The sequence below is a fragment of the Porites lutea genome, chromosome 9, assembly GCF_958299795.1.
Source record: "Porites lutea chromosome 9, jaPorLute2.1, whole genome shotgun sequence".
Taxonomy (NCBI): Eukaryota; Metazoa; Cnidaria; class Anthozoa; order Scleractinia; family Poritidae; genus Porites; species Porites lutea.
Window position 1 is genome coordinate 6,367,108 of NC_133209.1, and position 15,369 is coordinate 6,382,476.

General features: G+C 39.2%; 1 protein-coding gene across 1 annotated transcript in view; it reads left to right on the forward strand.

Moving 5' to 3' along the window:
* The window catches only part of LOC140948195 (uncharacterized), a 5,082-nt gene extending 1,647 nt beyond the window's left edge, over positions 1-3,435 (forward strand). Inside the window, exon 1 of the mRNA XM_073397417.1 lies at positions 1-3,435. This exon is cut by the window's left edge and continues 1,647 nt beyond it. Within this exon, the coding sequence (XP_073253518.1) occupies positions 1-3,309 (3,309 nt within the window). The 3' untranslated portion in view covers positions 3,310-3,435.
* Positions 3,436-15,369: the final 11,934 nt, after the last annotated feature.

Sequence of the window (15,369 nt, forward strand, 5' to 3'; positions counted from 1 at the left end):
AATAATGATGCACAAGAAGGAGAAATTGTCGTTCCCAATGGGCCTTATTTGACAACTGGTGATTCCTCACCTCTCGGTAGTAGCGCCCGTATATTGAAAATTCCAAACCAGGTTAGACCTAGTGAAGTTAAAATAGTATATAACAGGCCAATGAACCAAGAAAATCCCAGAAAAATCTGGCAAGAGAACGACAAAATGGATTCATTCCAGAATAATGGTGTCATGGAGAAGCCAGATAACTCTAATACTTTTCGAAATCAGGGATACAATTTCAGCACAACCAATGGCCTTCAGACGCAAAAGAACCGAGAGACGGACGTCGGCGTGCCTCTGAATCAGGAACAAGGCGCTTTGGCAGGAGGGTCGAATGCAAGCGCTCAGATGATGTATGACAACAGGAGACCTGGCCAGGAAAAGACTATAGGCATTGATAGTAAGTCAAATGGGAAGGTTTTCATTGCATCAAACCGAAATTCACAAAATCGTCAAGGGAGAATTGGTTTCCAGCCCCAGGAAAATAAGCTTGTGGATACCAGTTATCCGAGTTTTCAAAGCTGGTCCGAAGAGTATCATAAACTGGTTGAAAAACTCAAAGTATTATACAGAAAGACTCACGGGAGCCCCTTGCAAGCCACTGAAGCCAAGAGCCAAGACAGTAACCATGAAACAACCGATGTTGAACAAATGATGAGAGAAGTTTCCAGATTTCACAGTTTATATGTTGGGCAAAACAACAAGCAAAAGGTAAACACAAATTTAGGTGAAGCCAAAGGGCCGTTTTTTAGCGGAATCAAGGGTGACCAGGGTGGAATTATCAGAAACACAGAAATGGTGAATCCTTTAGAATACTCCCCTTTTATGTCCAACAGGAACTATGAAAATAGAAGGGATGCTTCCACTCCTGAAAGAGTTGGCGCAAATTTCTTTCATTTGACGAAAGACGTTACAGGTCAAGTCAGGAGTATCGAAGAGCCAATTAACCCTTTAGTCAGTGAAACAAATGGCAGCGATTCGTCTCAAAGGGGCAGTTTCTTGAATGACACTATAAGTGCGAATAACAGTAGACAACCGAATGGGGCATCAAACCTGACGTCGGTTAACCAACGATTAGCTTCAAGTGGACAAAATGTAAATGGTACTAAACTTGGTGACACTTCAGATAGAGCAGCGTCTGCAGATAATGGCCAGTCGTCCCATCAAGTGTTAATGACTTACTTTGGGAACGAAACTGTTCTTCGCAAGCAGCTCCATAACATTACTGATATTCTTGGAATGAATGGATTTACAGTGGGTCAAGCGACAGAGCGCAACGCATCAAAAGAAGTGACAATTGATAACGGTACAAGTACTCCAGAGTCCAAAGGAAGCCAAGAGTTCAAGGTAGTCAGTAATGGAAGAAATGATACTGGGAATCTCACAAATGATTTGACCCTACCATGGCCATCACAAGTAAAAAATGTTTCCAAAGAAGAGGAAGAAGGTTCCTTGGCTAAATATATAGAGGATTTTATTTCCATGCTCAGTCCTAATAACGGAACCACCACTTGGAATTCTAATGGAACCAGAGAAGGTTCATCCAACACAACTCAAACAGACCCTGCCACTTCTTCAGACACCTTAAAGAAAGAGAATGTGACGGATTTTAATAACCGAGTTATCATAGTGGTATCCCCTAAGTCCTTGAAAGACCTGATGAGAAATCGCAGCCACAGCTCTTCAATGCTAGTTGTCAACAAAATACTTCAACACAACCCTGGTGAGGTAGAAAATTCTACAGCGAACGTTGAAGCAAAAGGAATGAATACAGCGATGGACGCTCAAGAACACCCTAAAAGTTTACACAACAATCAAAGTTACGACCAAAGCACCAAACTTGATGACGGCAAGGGTACCTCTGGAGAAGAAAAGGTCCAATCAGAAGGTAAAGAAGCCGATTTGAAGCTGTTTTATTTGGAAGAGCTTAAATCCCTGGAGGTATCATTCTCTCAAGACTTTATGAGTAACTGGATTTACAATCAAAGATCGTTGGACGAAATGGGAATTTCTCCCAGCATGCTGCGATCAGGAATAGCTAATCTTGGTTCGCCCAAAAGGCTTAAGAGAGTCTTTAAAAGGGCCCTGGCTGGCGATGATATTCATGTACTTGTGGTAGGTGGGTCTATATCGGCCGGCGGTGGTATTGAAAAGGACCACGGGAATGTGGAAGGTGTCTATCACAAAGCCTTAACTGACTGGTGGAATAACACCGTGACATCCATTACGGCATCCAAGCTGAAGATTGACGCTATCGCTATCGGAGGAACAGATTCTGAATACTTCTCTTATTGCGTTAAGAACTACATGAGAACCCTGCCAGATATTGTAATCTGGGAGCTTGCAGCTAATGACTACCAACGCTACAAGGGAAGGAGTTTTGCACCAGCAAAACCACTGGAGCAGTTGACCAGGATTATATTAAACCTACCATCCCATCCGGCTCTGATTCTTGCCAACTTTTTTCGAGGTAACTACTATAGGACAGCTGTGGGTCAAGACTGTCCTGATTCAGAAGATGAGGGGGGTATAACAATAGCGCAATACTACAAACTCACATCGCTGAGTTGGAGAAATGTCATATGTTCGTCGATAGCTGACCAGGAAATGGACCTTAAAAAGCTCTTTAGTTCGGACGGGTATCACCCAAGTCTCCTTGGGCACGCACAAATGTCTACGCTCTTGATCTCATATTTGAAAGGAGTCTTTGAACAAACTATCTCACAGGAGGTGATACTTTCAAGAAATCACACCCTACAAAGTCACCAAAAGGATGAAGAACAAACTACTCTGCCCAAACCAATATTTGATGATCCTGAAATTCCCAAACCTTTTTGCTGGACGCTTCTTACACCAGACTACAACAAAAAGCTACGAAATACCCTCCCCGATCTGGAGTTTACTGAAGCAACGGGATTTCAATTTGCGAATGTTAGTCATTGGCCTATCCGTCGGGATCGTCTGAGATGCTTAAAAGCCATGCAGGCTGGAGCAATGTTGAAAATGAAGTTCGTTGTTCCATTGCACAATGAACTGGACGACTCAGAGGTTAGCTCGGAGAGGGAATTGGCAATTACAACGCATAACTCTTTTGGTGGGATGGGAGCAATTTGGGTAGACGGAAACCGCCAGTCAGCCAAAGTGATAAAGGAGGAAGGTGGACAAAGAAGGACCCAGGTTGATGTTCTGACGAGAACCCTAGCTCCGGGTGCCCACACGGTGACAGTATCTGCATTAGAGCCAGGATTCTGCCTCTCTGCTGTTGCCGTGTTGTAAATATGGACAAGAGAACGATATGTAAATATGTAAATGCCTTTACTCCGTTATTGTGATTAATTTAGGCCTAAAGCGTTTTTTAAAATCTTTTTTGCACTAGAGTTTTTTTCTCAAGTTTATGACAACAGCGGGCAGACGTTGTGCCTTATAGTCTGTTATGAATAATTATTAGGATTTTTTAAACAACTAAATCAAGGTTACAAAGATAGTTATTTACTCAGTTATTTTCCGTTAACCTAGTTCACATTGAATAAAGCGTTGTCACATGAAGTCTCGGTGGCCATATTGGTGTCCCAAAACAAAGAAACTGCGACTGTTGGTGTTCCAATCCAATCCTGTGAGAGTTGAACTCTTTTGTAATATAAAGTAAAAGCTTTCTTTCGTTCCAAGAAATTTGCATAGATGCCGGCCCCGTGACTGAAAACACAATTGTGTAAATTCCGTTCGTCCAATCATTTGGGCAGATAACTCGAAATAGCATCCCTGAGGTTAATTAAGGTGTTCCATCTTCACTCCCATTCGCCAGTTCAGAAAAGAAGTTAGGGAAAAGTTTCAATTCTTAAAAAGGTAACACGGACCGTTTTAGAATAGGTTCTGACCAGGCGACGGTTTTATTTAACCTGCACAGCAGGCGCCAGTGTTATTAGGGCGAAGGAAGAAATCTCAGGACGCGCGAGGGGAGAAAAGAAGAGGAGCCTCCTCTTCCCCCTCGCGCGACAATTCGCGCGACCTGTAATCAACCTAGTTCCTTGGGTTCTCTCCTACCCCTGGGAACGAGGTTGACCTGTAATAAGATAGTTACCGGCGCAGGCTAGTTTTTTGTTGGGTTAAGCATGAATGTTTTTTTAAACTGTCTTCGGAAGATTCCTTTTGTCAAATTTTTGAATTACCATTTATTTGCAAATTAGGAGGACCGTTTTATATAAAATTTCATGTCTATTAGTATTCTTTATATAAAATGTTTATCCTAATCAGCATTCCATTGTTTCAATCATTCAACACCGTATTTCCCTTGAGGCTGAGTTTTAACGTGTATAAAGGTCCTTACAAGTGATTTCATCCGTGAAGTCAATTGGACAATATGCCTAATTAATAATTGTGAGTTTTTGAAGGTGAAATAAAGAACAGAAAAAGGTTGGACTCAAACTTCACATTAATGCCACTCAGCGCACTTGTCATTTGTCAGAACTGGCAGGTCACACCAGTCCGGTCTCAAAGAGGATTCCACTACTTATCAAAACTGTCCTGAGCCAAGTCAGTCTATTCCTTATTAGTAAAATCCAACTAGTGGTCTATTATCAATGCTGCGTTCTGATTGGTTGAGCTTCTACTAGGCTATATGTTATAGCCCCCTAGTAGCGAAAAGGGCGGGCTTTTTTTAGCTTTAACTAGCTAAAATTTTTTTATTCTCGATATTTTTGTCCAACTAGTAGGATTTTACTAAAACAATTATTCCCCTCGCCCTCATGGCCTCTGAGTCAATAGCCCATTTGGCCTTCGGCCTCATGGGCTATTGACCTGGAGCCCATTCGGGCATGGGGGTTAATTGGGCTGAGATTGGGACATTTTCACAACTCACCCCCTCCCTCCAATCTCTGTGCCCTCAAAATATAGCATGACAGTACTGACATGACTAATTTGATCTAGTCGGAAATTCCAAAAATTATTGCCGCTCTGCGCTTACTTGAAAATGTGAGAGGGTCAATTTTGATGTTTTAAATACTGTTATATAACAGTGATTTTTCTTTTTCTTAAAACTCGCAAAGCAACTTAAGTTCAGTTTTATTTCTGTCAGATATTGCATTTAAAGCCCAGCTGCTAACTATGCGAGTAAATATGTTTCAATAAGACAAGGAGATCTACGAATAGCATATTCCTTTCTTGAACGAAAAGACTTTTAATTTCTTCACACGCAGGGAGAGAATTGCAACAAATTAAAGCTTTTTACGTGGGGACCGTTGGAGGACATTGTGTTCTCAGCTCCCACACAGACTAACAACATCATCGACTACTGTATTTAGACAATCATTCAGCGTAAATATGGGGCTAAAAAGTCCACGCAATAATTTTGTGTTCGCTCCAAATCGACTTCCAAATCTGTTCGCCAGACGACTTAAAAAGACCCGGCCCCTCCCGGCAAAAATCGGCTTCACTGAAGGGAGACAAGCAAAGCCTTCTGAGAATTCCGTCCGCCATTTTGTCTTTTTTTGACTAGGCGTTGCCCTCACGGGCAGCCCTATAATTACCGTCCAGCCGGCCAGTTCTGACTTTTGGTAAAGCGCCCCAGCTCTGTTTAATGGAAACGTTTCAAATTCGCGTTCATTGCATGAGGTGTTTAAAATATTCCTACAGTGGGGTTAAAGGCAGGGAAATATTGGCAGGAAACTTGAGCACCGCATTGCACCAGAGTGAAAAACCATCACTCGCGTTCTGATTGAACGAACGACGTCTTCATACGTGAACATCCTTCGCGCCTGTGGTTGGTCAGAACTCGTTTCCGTACGTACAAAATTTACGAAACGGCTTTTCACTAAGTGTATGTAAGTTTTACAATAACTGAGCGATTTCTAATGCACTGATTGGTCTAGAGCTTGATTAATAAGAGTATATACCGCGGAAATAACGTAATAAAGCGCAACTTGTTTTTCTTTGTCTCTCCTCTAGCAATTTCTCAGGAAACTTCACCGAAAACTGATTGTGAAAATAGACAAATACACAAAAATCCTTAAAACTTAGCAGTGAAACCACTCGCCTGCGGCTCGTCGTTCTCCTTGACATTTAATGTGTACATATATAATAAACGCTCAAAAAAATGAGTGCTTTGCATGGTCAAAAGCGCAATATCAAGTGTTCATCTGTTTCTGCAACATGATAATCGTGAACTTTTCCCGCACATAAAGTAAATTCCATAAAGCAAGTGTTTTTCGTCTGAGAAATTATTTTAAAAAGTTAGCATATTATAGAAATATATAATCGTTCACCGCTGGTTTTCGGAATATGATAAATCTTGTTTCAAGAACTCTTTTCGAACAAAAGTCATGGTGTAAGATATTTATTTATATAATGTAGAAATTATTATAATGGTAGGAAGTCTATCAAAAGATATATAGCAATCGTGCGATTAAAATGAAGTTTAAATTTTTGCTTGAAAGATTTATGAGATATTTTTGTCATCCATGTTTTCCGGCTGTTAATATGAAGGAACTTTCCATCAAATAAATAAAATTAAAAAAAACCACTAGGTATATGGCCCAAACTGGCAACAGATGATTAATGTAAAGCGGTTTGCCAAAATTAGTGCTCGGTAGCTTACTAATGGAAAGCCAATTTAGTTGCAGAATAAATGTTCCTGCTGGGTGTAAGTCGCCGGTTGTCTGAATAAAATATTCGTCCCTGGCGTAAGTTTTTTTCTTTATTCGTCAGTTTAGCACATGGAAACTTTACATATTTCGATCGTTTTTTTTAATACCAATAGCTTCACCGTAACGCTAAAAGAAGTGTTAAATGAAAGTCTAATTCGGGCAGGTGTATTTAAGATATTAGTACGCCGCATTTAATAGAGGACATTTGAGAAAAACAGAACTTAGAGGATAATGTCCGGATACCAGTAATTGAAACTTTAAAACACGTTAACCAATCAAAGAGCAAAATTTCTTAAATTAGCCTCCAGAGTGATCATGAGAAGATTTTCCAGAATTATACAACCTTGAGTCTGTCTGGCGATGAAAGCCACTTCGCAACAACTGGAATATTTTATGAGACTTTGTTCGCGTACGGAAAATAAAAAAGAGTTTTTGCCGACCAGTAAAAAACTCTCCATTTCCATATCGAGGCGGCAAACATAGTACCCTGCGAAGTTTAAAATTCCGGAGGTCCTCTCCTCGCAGGATCGTTCCAGGATAGCTCTGTAAAACTCATAACATTGCAAACACGCAGTTTCTACCTACAAACAACATCCCCTAATTTCAGCTGCGCGTATGCCATCGAACCAGGTGATCATTCGCAGTGATACGTGCTTTGTGATTCAAATTGGGTCAGTCGCGTACGTAAGCCGCTACAAAAACTGTTTAATAAATACACAGCAATTGAGAAAACAGCTATTTAAGTGGAGGTAAATTAAAATTTTGAACAATGAATCTAACTATCCCCTCCGATGGCCATCTTTAATTTGAGAAGAAGTAAACGTTAGCAGTCGCGTCCTTTTAACTCGAAGTGCTGTGTGAAGTCCTAGTCAAAACGTGAATAAACAAGAATCGAAGAACATATGCTATAAGGTATGTGATCGCATTTCAGTATTATAGTCAGTTGCATATCGAACTTCGGTGACAAGAGAAAGAGATGTCAGAAGAGAAACGGAAATTTAAACTTTTTCAACATCAAATGTAGCTGCCTATAGCCGCACCTGTTTTAAGACTCAGGCGATAAAAATGTGAATTTTCACGGCTTTTTCGTTCCCATGCTTACCTAAAAAGATTTGGCCATTAAAAATAAGGATTAGGAGCGAAAAAATATGAAAGATAGGAAAAGAATATTATGAGCGATTAACGTTTGGGCTCGTACTTAGGCAAGCGCAATCTAGAACATCATCTAGCCAGTAACGGTAAAAGTTTGGAACGAGGAAGGGACCTCTAGGAATTCGAAATAAGGAAACTGAAACATTCGAGGCCCAAGTTTAGGCGGTCGAATAAAAACTGCTGCCTGAAATTTGCCTTTATTTTTGTTGGGTAGCACTGGTGATCCGAAACTCTTAGCAGAATTACCTGCATGAGACATTTTCAAAAGAACTTTTATCGTGAACATTGCACTCACTAAATGTGTTATAATTATACTTTTGGAAGCTAATATGCAGGAACACAAGATAACGTCACGCGCATGTCAATGCCCAAGTATCTTTACAATAAATTTAAAATATTCACAGACAGCTAAGAGGAATAATGCGCTTGCCACTTAATGTAGCAATGAGGACTTTCTTTGTAAAATTTTCAGCGCGCTCCGGATTGAATCCATGGATAACTGCCAGCTATACTGAACTGGTCGTAACACTTTAAAACCTTGTTAATGCTGCGATAACTGTCGCCATTTATGCAACCTAAACTAACGTGACAAACCCGATGAAGAACTTATTAATAACGCTTTAAATAAAGTCGTCAACTCCGCTAGAAGGAGAGTCTTTAAATAAGTAAAATTGCCAAGTTTGATGGTAATTTGTTGAAAACTAACGAAGATCTAGTTCCTCAAAGTCCTCGCGAAATTTTACACACGTTTGTATGGTGTTGGCGGGGGGGGGGGACGTCTGTAGATTTCGCACCTTTGCGGAAATATACCATCGCTCGCTTAAGACGAATCACTTTCAAATTTGACATTTTTACAAATTTAAAGGTACTTTTTCCAGTGTTGCTAACGGATTTTTCCTAACTGGTCCACGTCAAAAGTTAAAGGGTCTATTGCCGAATTGCACTGAAATGGCGTACTTTGTATTCAAGACCTTGATATTTGTGAAACCCTTTTGACTCCGAATTGTAGTGCTTACCAGGGAAACAGAATTGACCGGCCAGACCAGCCCATTCGTAAATGGAAGTTCACTATTAATCGGGACTATCTAGCCAAATAAATCTATACCTTCAAAGCTCGAATTAGCGCCCCTTTCAGGCAAAAAATATATTTTTTTGAAAAACCTTCGAATAAGCGCCACATCCTCATATTACATAGTTCATGGTGATTTTGAAGACCCATACGCTTCCCCCTCCACCCCGTGATACAAGTGGTTGCAACCTCACTCGAGATTCTGCTCTCGGAGTTTAAGATTTAATTTAAGATTTAAATTTTGTTGTTTTTAGGTTTTCGAAGCGGGTGATCATCAGAATTTTCTCCATGATCTCTAAAGTGCAGGTTGTAAAAAGTTCATTCGATAACCATCCAACGGTTCGCTATTTGCAAAGAAAACTTAACATGGAGAGCTTCAGATACAACAAGCTTTCTGAGTGCGACGACGAATGGGATGAACACAGAGAAAGCCAGCCTCAACAGGAGAGGGGATTTCGTGCCAAAAACTTTACATTCACTGGGACACGTTTTAGCTACAACAACATCCCTCAGTGTGATGAAATTTCCAAACCTAATGCAGCGACCACAACGCCCGTTCAAACTACAACAAAACCGGATCAACAACCAGCGTCAGCTACGAAACAAGCCCAACAAGATAAAAAACGCAAAGGGGCAACCGTTCAAAGCAGTGGATCTTTTCAGAACTGCGGTAAACTCTCTTTCGATGAAAATTCAAATAGCTCTGTTCTTACAGTAACGGGAAGAAAACGAGATCAACAAAGTGCCTTGGAAATCGCTCATCGTCCGCTTTGTCAGATGCCAAGCTGGAACGATAACCGGGAAGCGAAAGAAAAGCTTGGGGTACGCCGCAGTGCTGTTTGCGACAACATTGAAAGACAGTTGCTAAACAATAAAGGCATTAGCTTGCGAAGACTGCGGAAATTTTTGGTCGTGGATAACATTTTGCACGAGGTGAACTTACTGTAATCGACACGCGTGGCTAGGACCACCAAGAGCAAGGCACATTCACACGTACTAGTTCTGGACTTGTTGGATTTTATACCTTCATTGGAGAAAAAAGAAAAACACCAACAACAGAGCTGAACTGAAAATCGACAGTGCATGGCATTTTCATGCAGAGAATTCAGTTCACTAACAAATCCAACGATCAGCAAATTTCAAAACTTCTTTTAGATATTTCTTTTGATTTTTCTGGCCTGTTTCAATGAATATCTTTTTCATCTAAGAGATTTTGTGCTCTTCTTAATCCATTACCTGCAAATTCAATAGGCATATAAGAGAATAAAAAACAGTTGAGTCTTCATTAGATGAACTCTTAGGGAACCAAAAATTGAATTTTTGCGCCTCAATCTTTTGCAGTCCAGCAAGTATTTACCATACAAATCCATAGACAGACACTCCAACCCCAGTAGCCAGGATAGCGAGTGATAGTTATGTTACTATTAACCAGCCATAATACTAAACAAAAGGAAAACACTCGAAGTAAGACTCAGGCAGGGTATCAGCTACTAGAGTTAGTTCACCAATGGATGGGTAATTCTTTGCAATAAAAATGATCTCTATACTACAAACCATTTTCCGACCTCGCATTCTATAAAATAAAATTTTTTAAGAAATCGAGGTGTGTCCTTACAAGTATACGTAGAAAGAATTTTTCTACCTTTCATTATTTTGTTGTCTAAACTTAAACTTTTTAGAGCTGAAGAAAAAAATGAGAATAGGTACCAGATTAGAGACTTTATATGTTTATGCCCTCTGTAAAAAAAAAAAAAAATGAAAACAACAAAAATGAGAGAAAGACATTGCTCACGGCTGCAATAACTAATAGACTCTCCACTGTCGTAAAAAAAGGTGAAAAAAGAACTTGACTGATAGAATTGTGAAGAAACCATTAGATGAGTATTTGATTTTCTCTTTTGTTTGAAAATTCAAACAAGACACTCCGAATCTAAAAAATGTCTTACATGAGTGCATGCCCTGTGACACTTGTTAAACTCGTATTCGCTAATAAAATTAGAAGAATTTCAAATTTGGAGACCGTTAGATTCTACGACGACAAGGAAGACTTCGAAGTGTGAGGGCGTGAACCGGGGTTATTTTAGCGCGGAACGTGATAGCTGTGGTCGTTCTACTTCGGGTTCTTACGAAAATGCCGTTGTATCGGAAACAAGTGATCAAATGGAGAGGGCTCAACCTTCTTCAATAAAAATAACTATGCCATGCTAACTGTTCTGGTGAAAAAAAGTACAATGGAACTTTTTTGGGGGTGTCTACTTGTTGCAAAAACACGAAAAAATAAACTATAAAGTGTATACGACATGAAATTTGTTTTGACGTATTTTGGTCCTTAGATAAGTTTAATTTACACTTGTGAACTTCAAAATTTGACTCGCAAAACTTTGGCCGTTCTGCTTTTCCCAGAGACTGGAAAAAAGTAAAAAATGAATGAAGTTTTATTTAATCTCGGGTTTGATGGGTTGGTTAGACCTCTAGCAAAAATATGCTAATAAGCCAAAACGAATAAACAAAATAATAGAGAAAGAAAGGGAAATCCAAAAACTTATTTACAGTATAAAGTCTAAAATTACGTGAGATAGCTATTTACAATAAAAAGCCCAATTACTTAATAGCACATAGATATTATTTAACAATTATTCCACGAGTACGTGTTGGATATGAGATGGTAGTTAGCCAACGGGGCTATAATCATCTCAATTGTTTTATTAAAAACGCCCACAAAATATCCAGAATTTTTCCCAACTTCATTTGTGAAAACAACCGATTTTCAGCTTGTTTTTAATTTTGAGCAGACGCGTACAGTTACCATATTTGGAGAGCATGGTATAATGGCTCATATACCATGATGGCTAAGCCAATCAGAGCCCTAGAATTGCATTATCCAATGATTTAGTTTTAATAAATAGAATTAGCTAGAACCTTAGCTGTCGGACTGCTTTTTTAAAAGCTGACAATGTACTTAGGGATCTTAAGGTATCAGAAATCTTGTTCTAAGTAAAAGCCACTAAGTACTTTACTGAGTTCTTGCCATAACGAGTCATATTAGGTTTCAGCACTTGCAGCTTGTTAACCCATCTCAGGTTTTTGATGCTGTCTCTTAACCTAAGTAGGTCTCTCAGATATTCAGGTGGATAATTGTTTATTGTCTTAAATACAATAACTAACAAGTTCGATACGTCGATCCACAAGGCTGTAACCAATACGGTCAAAAAGAGTGCTAGTTTGTGAAGACTCGTCACTGTAATCCAGGTTTTTACGATCAGACTTTAAACAGTGATGCCATATGGAGGAAGAGTAATGAAAATGAGACATTATGAACGAATTATAAAGGCAGACTTTGGTCCGAAAAGGTAATATATTCTTTAGTGTCATTAGTAAACCTATGCCGAATTAGTATGCTACAAAGAAGATCTAGTTGCTTTCCAACTTCCTTGTGTTGTAAAGGATCAAAGAAAGGCTGATGACGTCATGTGACGTCAGTAGATTTGCTCGGCCTTCCCTTCCGATTCTGATTTGTGTTTTATGTATTTAAAAGAAAGGTATAGCGAAGCAAATGAAGATTCTAAAGATGATTGGGGTGTTGTCGACAACGACAATCCTTCGTAATGGCCGCCATCTTGTTAATTGCTAAACCTTCTTGCAAATCATTCTACGTCATACTTATCCATTAATTAGCGCGATAAGGCAGACATTTTTGGAGGGTAATTTGCGCGTTTTGAAGACAAAGGAAAAAGGTTTTGCAAGATACATAATATGTTATTATTAATGATCAGGCTAAATGAAAGGCGTGGATAATAAAGAAAAACCGCGGTATAAAGTAAAAAAGGAGGTGAGAAGTGGACGGAAGCTCCGCCTCTGTGTTACAGCTTTTAAAAAAATTTCAATTTACGTTCATGATGCCCGCGATCTCCCTAAATGATCATATTGATACGATGGCGGTGATGAAGCCAATGACGTCATTCCAAATGATAGCAAAGATGGCCACCATCTTGGAACTTACTACACATTCACAGAATAATTCATTCACACTGTAATTGTGTTGCTTCAATCATCCACTTAAGGATTTCGAGTTAGGAGAGTTAGCAAAATCAACTAAAGAAGATTCAGACTTCGAAACTAAATAACGCTCTTTTAGAACTGAAGAAACGCTTTTTGGATTTTTAGCTCTTTGCAGGAGAAACCTTTTGGACAAGCAATTCTTTAACTGCATATTCTTGTTATCTATTTTTCTTAACTTTGCTAATAACACTTATACTGACAAATGTATAGAGAAAAGTGTCCGGGGAAAACAGAATCGCAGAGTCTTGGCCATATATTAGATTGCCACACTAGAAACTAAAACCAGAATTGTGCCAAATGAACTTCAAACGTGCCTTGTAAGACGAAATTTTTTGAACGGAACTTCGATCTACTGTTACGAAATAAACAGGAAATTCCCCGTATAGATAACCATTCCACGTGCGATTTGGAATAAATGGGCAAGAGTATGGTCTTTTAAGAGAATATCACAACTTGTGTTCTGTTCATTCTAAATTGCTCGAAAAAATCGTGCGAGAAAAAACGATGTTAGGCATAAAAAGAATTAAAATGCAAATAAGATTATATTTAGGCTGCTGTCTGTTTTTCGATTTTTTGGGGTTTTGTTTTCTGCAATCTACCTTTTTAAGCACTGTTTTAACTAAAATTGTAAATCTGGAAAATAAGAATCGAGACCTCGGCATAATTTTCCGGAATATAATCGATACGAAAAAACCTTTTTTTTCTTCCTCTTCTTCAGTGCAAACGCTGAAATTATATTCACTGCGGAAGCAAACGTTGCATCCGACAAGAAACACTTCCTTTTGAAACATTAAATATTCATTTCTTTTAAACAGAGTTTCTCCAGCAATGCGGGGTATAAGCTGAAAAAAAAAAACAACAAAAATTGCACAACTCAACCGAAAAATTATAGCCGCTTCTACATATACTATTTATTCAGTTTCGCTTGGTCCCACCGGTGGAAAAATATTTTTCAAAAAATAATTGATATCGTCGGAAGCCATTGATCGAAATTAAAAGGGAAAATTACTCGGAGATCGTTTCTGAAATTTAAACCTTACCCAGTACGTATGGAAGCGGCTTAAAAGCATCGGTACTATCTGACAGCCAAGAGGCGCTAGTCGAAATTGTTTTGAATTCGAAAATGGCTTAGTGGAGACGCGAAATGTAAACAAAACGATGTGTGATTTACTTATAATAAGAACCAAAAGCAAAGAATCTGGGGGCTGAAACCATATTAAAGCATTTCGAATCAAGTTAATTTTCTTTGTTTACAGCTTAGAACTGCTAAAGGTTTAAAGTTGGATTTGGGTAAGAAGAAAGATTCTATATAGTTTCAATTATATTTGTTCTCAGAGAAACCCAACTTGCAGGTGCTTGCATTGTTTTAGGGTTATGTTTAATAATTATTCAAACCTGTCAAGTTTATGCTTGCTTTCCAATAGGAAGCCATAGACCACAATTCTATTGACGGCGATTTTACATATTTAATGACGCTTATGTTTCTTTGTAAGTCTTCAGAGCTGAACGACTTCCTGGTTCCATTAAGATACGAGGGAAAAACAGACTGAGGTTTTTTTTGACGCTCGATTCTTGCCTTTCGTGAAAGTGACGATGAAAACGAAAGACACGAAAGCTATTGGTTACGTTTCTAGGCGATTCAGTAAGCGATCTCGAAGATACAAAAAACTTGCAGGCCATGTAGATGACGTGGAGAAACCTGGTTCACTCTCCTCGAAATCTCACAAAGAGAATGTGCGAGCGTCCATGGAGGATTTCGACGAGTTTGTACTGAATCGGTGTAGAGCAAAGCGAGAAGCTGCGAAGGTCAACACCGTCGCACTTGACGAGGCACACGAAACTGACAAAGAAAAGGAAACTCTCCCCGCGCGCTGCAGAAGGCCTGCTATTTGTGAAGAGATGGAGAAGCATATTCGGAACGAGGCCGGAGTAAGCCTGCGTGGATATCGCGAGATTCTAGTAACGCGTCGTCTACTTTATGAGATGCATTTGCTCTGATCGGGGAGTTGATTTGCAAGGAGGTGGTTTAAAACATTTTCCAACGATATCTGAGCTGAAAAGTCTTCTCAAAGGTATATAAACTCATCTGGGTTAACAGGTGCTTCTGAGGCGTCACAAACAAGGCCTAAATAAACAGATTACTTAAAAGCAATGCTACATGGATAAAAAGCCGAAAAATCCTTCTGGCTAGCCGCTGACCTTTATAGACCTGGTCGATACATTATATAAAGCAAAAACGAAACCCAATTTCTTGTTTGTAAAGATCGCAGGTCAAATGATTTATAGACAAGACTGAGTCAGACTGGTGCCTCAAGACTTTGCTCATCAAAGCTTTTTAACCCAAAATCTTGTAACAGAGTCCTGTTAGGCTAAAGAATCTACGAATGTTTCACAACGTTCATGCAACCGTACTAAAAT